This window comes from Momordica charantia (genome assembly GCF_013281855.1).
Source record: "Momordica charantia cultivar OHB3-1 chromosome 6 unlocalized genomic scaffold, Mcharantia_2.0 BLBB01000006.1, whole genome shotgun sequence".
In the NCBI taxonomy this organism is placed as follows: Eukaryota; Viridiplantae; Streptophyta; class Magnoliopsida; order Cucurbitales; family Cucurbitaceae; genus Momordica; species Momordica charantia.
The window spans coordinates 26343154-26348660 of NW_028275164.1; the positions used below are offsets into that span (position 1 = coordinate 26343154).

At 37.1% G+C, this 5507-nt stretch overlaps 1 protein-coding gene across 1 annotated transcript; it reads right to left on the reverse strand.

Annotated features, from left to right (window-relative positions):
* Nucleotides 1-726: 726 nt before the first annotated feature.
* Nucleotides 727-3912, reverse strand: AXR4 (alpha/beta-Hydrolases superfamily protein). The gene is made up of 2 exons (XM_022290323.2): nucleotides 2403-3912; nucleotides 727-1366 (listed from the first exon to the last, which is right to left on the reverse strand). Exons 1-2 carry the CDS (start codon nucleotides 3618-3620, stop codon nucleotides 1142-1144), a joined length of 1443 nt encoding a protein of 480 aa, XP_022146015.1. The 5' UTR covers nucleotides 3621-3912; the 3' UTR covers nucleotides 727-1141.
* Nucleotides 3913-5507: the final 1595 nt, after the last annotated feature.

Consider the following 5507-nt stretch of genomic DNA (forward strand, 5'->3'; position numbering starts at 1 on the left):
TTATCAAAACCTCACATTTCTTTCTTACCCATAGAGATCAAGATTGAACAACCAATTAACTTTACCCCAGAACTGAAAATTTGAAGAACTACGACCACTTTTCTTTAAAATAATAATAATAATAACAAATTATTTAGAATTATTTTTAAATAATTTAACTTAAAAATAAATTCACTACCAATTATTTACTTAAAATTATCTAATGTAAATTAATTGTTGAAATCTGGTTTTTATTAATTTTAATACAAATCTAACACCATCCCCTCAACGACACATTAATCATTTAGTTAAGACACCCGTCTCCAAAAAAAAATCATGAGTTCCAATACCACCACATAATTATCTTTGGTTTTTAAGCATTTATTCTCAACCATCTTAATCTCATACTACTTTTTGAAACTTCCAACCAAACGACCTCTAAGGGTTTTGAAACGAAGGAAAATTAAGTTCTTAACATGTCTTTACCTGAAGGAACTTATCAACTTTTCATTACTTTTCTTTAAAAGCATATCTTTTAGCATTGAGAAATTTAAGTTACTAATCCCTCAAACCTCAAACGTAGCATTCGAACCAATGAACTTGAAAAGAGGTTACTCATGCTTTGACTAGCTAAGTTATGCTCAAGTTCAGCTAACGAGCGATTGTTGTTACCAAGTTCTTTCCGAAGACGAGTAGAAAAGTAGAGAAAAAGTAAATAACAAACAAGTAAAATGTCAAAAGAAGAGCTAAAAGAAAGTGAAGCTGAGAACACATGTTACGAGTTCCTGTCATTCTTAAAATCCTTACATTTATAAAAATTTGCATCCTAAAACACAAAACTATACCAACACTGCATACCAAACAAGTCCTAAACTTCTTCGTCTTTGGCAGAACCGAATTCAGTATCAAGAAAAGAAAGTGTAAGATCAGATACACTCAAGCAACACATGATTAAATAATTTCAAGGCAATCAGCAAGAAACAATCTTCTACGTCCTGTAAGAAAAAACTTCTGAGATATCTAAGAAGCTAACAAGTCGTGGTGATACGTTTACCGTCAGGAAGTCATTTGTGTGGAGTTCGAGCAAAGGTACAAACAATCTGGCAGAAAAATGTGGGCGATTCATTAGGGACCGTCCCTGCAGAAAGAAGAGGATATTGGTTCACCATGAATGACCGCCGAGCCCGTATCCGTCCATGTAACCACCTCCATGAATGTGGTCATGGGTGCCATGATCGTGGTGGTGGTGGCCGTCACTATTCCCCGATCCATCGAGTACTTCCTGAACGTGTTCGGGAATAGGCTCCTCGGCAGTTTTTATAACTGTGGGAGGTAATGTGGACACAAACTGAGCTATACTGTCAGCTACTACATCGGCTGCATCCTCCTGAGGTTAACAAAGATAAAGAGCGTATTTGAATTTGAAAGAGAAAATGAAAAGTCTATTATACAAGCAGAGATATTGAACAAAACGCGACATCGAGCAGCCCAAGTCTCGATAAAAAGATGACACAAATATTCACTGGCTAACAGAGACCATTTAGGCAAACAAAAATGATAATTAGAGAGTCAAACCAGACGAAATCAGCCTATTACCCCGACAATAGCCAAAAACAGTCATGGTTAAATAACTAAATGCATTAAGTAGAGTTTTAAGAGGGGCTCTCCCAGGCAAAAATGGCACCAGAAGCCTAAGCAATCTCTTATGGGCAAGGCTTAAGCACACCTGATGCCTCACATCGCATCGGGTGTTAAGATGCTCAACTCAATTTGTTTTTATTTTCACTTTTTTTAGACTCTTGTATGATTCAAACAAAGTTGCGGTGTATTGAGCATCTCTTCCCGACTCCCTGCTATCTCCAGTTCGAGTTCAGCAAACACATTAGTGAGTCTCTGTCTCTGTCTAAGTGGCTGACAGGACTATTGTCTCAGAACTATGCTTCCTCGATAAATTATCCGATGTCGCACCTCTCATTTGACATTTCTCTCCCATCCCTAGCCTCTCCCAACTTTACTTTCACCTATTCTATCATAATTTAATACCCAAGCACCCCAGCTCTCAATGTTCGAATTTGATGTTAAAACACATGAATTTGTTGATTTTTGAACAACCTTCATATTTAACATGTCATGGTTGATAATGTTCAATTTCAAAGTAACATATTTGTTTTAGCACCCCAACTTCACTCAAACTTATGCCTTGGGCTTTAGAAAAACAATGGTTCAATCTAAGATATGAAAATTCCGACTCGAATGCTGAAACAGCACCCATATGACGTTTTCGTTTTAAATCCATGAAAGTCCACATCCTAGAAGGAGTTAATCATACTCTTGAACCCAGCAAAACACAAAATATAGACAGGAAACTCATTACATAAACATAAGCCGAACTCATTAAAACTACATAATCAAAGAATCCTTACCTGAGCCCACCGTCCACCAGAATGTGTAACAAAAGACGCCTGTGGAAGCATGTCAGCAACCCGACGTCCCTCTGCACTCCATTCATTCGACCAACCATTCGACCAAATAACCTGAATCGGCACACTTTTCAGATCATCCAAACCACCCCATTCTGCAATGTCAAAGCTATGATTCAACTTCTTCCCCATGCTAACAACCGCCCTCCGCCCGCCCCGGCCCTTCAGAAGAACCCTATGAGCCTCCACATCCAAGGCAACATCATTCCCTTTAGAACAACATAAGTTAATCAACCTAGAATACACAAAACTGGATCCCAAAACAACCTCTCTCACAACAGGCAACTCCAAGAGCCATAAAGGAATAGAAGGCTTTGATAAGGTATCAATAAGAGTTAAACTTCTCACTGATCCTGAATTCTCTGCAACCCAATATCCAGCCATTGATAAAGCTGAATCATGAAGAACCAAATGGACTGGAGCCAAACCAATTGTATCTATGATTTGCCCCAAAATGCTACCAATCTCTTCAGGGCCTAATCCAATTGGCTTCAAGATCTTCCTCTTTGGAACATGTTTTTGAATTTCTTCATAAGGAATCTGCCCAGTTTCAACAATCTGATCAAATGCCCAGAAGACACCCTTTTCTTGAATCAAATTATAGACATCCAAAAGCCTCCCTAAAACCCCATTTGAGCTCTCGTCGATCTCAGCCGTGGATTTGTCGGAAAATCCATTTCCGGGCAGATCAAACGCCACCGCGTGAACTCCTTTGGAACCCAATGACTCCAATACCTTGCGGAAGGAGTAAGAGCTCAGCCCCAGCCCATGAACAACGACCACATTTTCGCTCCCTTTTGAGCCATTTTCAATGGCGAAAACTTCGATAGGGGACAAATTAGGGTTTATCTGTACCTTCAGAAGACGACCCTTTGAGTAATGGTGACGGAGGCTGGTGGGTAAGCTTAAGAACCAGGATTTGGGGTCTTGGGGAGAGAGAGACGGAAGAGATGCGAAAAAATATGTTACGATAGAGACGATTAGAGTGAAGTAGAACCAGAAGGTGAAGGGATTTGGGGTCCGAGAGGGAGGTGTTTTGGAGGTCTCGGCGGTTGCAGCGGCGGCGATCGGCGGCGGCTTCGAGGTTGAGCTCGATTTTCTGGGTCTGGGCTGTGATGGGTTCGTCAGTGACTCGTCTGGCTCTTCAGTAATGGTCACCATTGATGGCGATTGAGAAGTCTGAGAAGGAACGGTGGCATGAACAGTAAAAGAGAGAAATGGGTAATGGAGATGCAGGAGTGGGAAGAATGATGATGACTGATGGAGAAAGAGGAACTGTAGAATTTTGGTAAAGTGGAAATCGATCTGGTCCGAGGAAGAAAGGTGGATTTTTCCTTTTTCTTTTTGGAAAAAGAATCTCTCTCACGCGAGAGATCTTTTTTTTTTCCTTCTTTTTTTGTTGGGTCTTTCAGCAAAAAACCAGCTTGGGAGAAGAAATAAAGAGTTTTGGAGTTTAGAAGGTAGAATTTGATGAAAATGTCCATGTATCCATAATTTGGTGTTTATGGCTTCTTCAATCTAGAAAATTGATAGGCATAATCTAAAAAAACTTTTCACTTTGCTCAATAATTGATCCATTTTTTAAAAACTTACTTTTATAATCTAATAGATGTTTTTTTTTTTAATTTTAGGGGATATTGATTGATTTGATTCGATTTAAAATTATTTTTTCTAACCCAAATCAACTTTTTCTAACATGACATGTCAATTGAAAGTAAGACATTGCATTAATAGGGTGAAAAAACCTAAGTCAGGAGCAAAAAATCTCGACTATAACTCGGACAAATTCGTTGATAACTCACCCTGAACGAGCTCCAATTTAGGACAATATTGTTTATATACCTATTAATTTAATCTTAGTTTAATAAAGCTCTGCTTGGCTTCCCAACAAAAAAAAAAAATTCAAATCCAGTGGAGATTACAATTTTTCTTTTGGTCAATTTATGCAAAAATAACCTAAAAACTAGAAATTGATAGCTGGAGAATTGGAATTTGGGATACAAAGGAGAAACGGGACATATGAAGCCAACAAGCAAAGGAGAATGTTGCTAACAAAACTTCTAATATTAGTATACAACAAATAAACCTTGCCCGAGATTACAACACTCACCCATAGAAATGAAAACCCGAGCAAACTCGGACGAGTTTTTGAACTCGAGCGGGTTTTTTACAAACCCATCCAAGTTTTTGCCTATACTTTCTTTTATGGAACTCTCAAAACGGATCCAAAATTCGTCCGAGGTACAAACTCGCCCGAGGTTTTATTGTAGAAATTTAAAAACTTAAGTAAATTTGTGGTCATTTGCACTCTAGTTTGATTCTTGCCGTGAATGATTCTCAATTTTTTATAGTCAACGAAAAACTCAAGCTGAAATTGCATAAATTCCGATCTATATTTATATCTATTCAATTTCAACGAATCCTACCTAAAAAAGAACAAGGTGAAATTGCATGAATCACGACGGAGATTCATGCAATCTCGGGCGAGATTCATGCCGTTTCCAAAATTTTAATAGATTTTGTTAAAATGGAAAAGAAAATTGAAAACATAAGAGAGATAAAGAAAAAAGGCAAAATAAGAAGTTAGAAAGAAAAAAAAAGAGGATGTGAGGTTATTTTAGTCTTTATACGAGTGCAAAAGTAAAAGATGTCACAAATAAGATTGGTAAAAAATCCAACGAAAGGGGTAAAAATCTCAATTACCCTTGTACTAGTCATTGGTGCATCTTTTTGTTGCCTATGAACCGCAGATTGAGGTGCATTGATCCAACTACAAAATATGTATCCCTACATGAGTTTTTTTTTCCTCGATAAGATATCTACGTCAATAGATATTTTTAGAAATGTTATAAAATTAAAAAAGATTAAGAAATGTTTAAACTACCAAATAAACATTTCAAACATTTATAAATAAGTTAAAAGATAATTAATATTAATATTATATCTATATTTATGATATTTTGTTGACATTCTCTATATTTTGACAATTTTTGCAATATTATGAAAATGTTAATATTGAATCTACGGACACATGAAAATGTCAATCGA

Coding starts and splice junctions, on each gene's coding strand:
- AXR4 (XM_022290323.2), bottom strand. CDS start 3,620: ATGGTGACCATTACTGAAGAGCCAGACGAGTCACTGACGAACCCATCA. Junction 1,367..2,402: donor CTGGTGGACGGTGGGCTCAG/GTAAGGATTCTT, acceptor TGTTAACCTCAG/GAGGATGCAGCCGATGTAGT.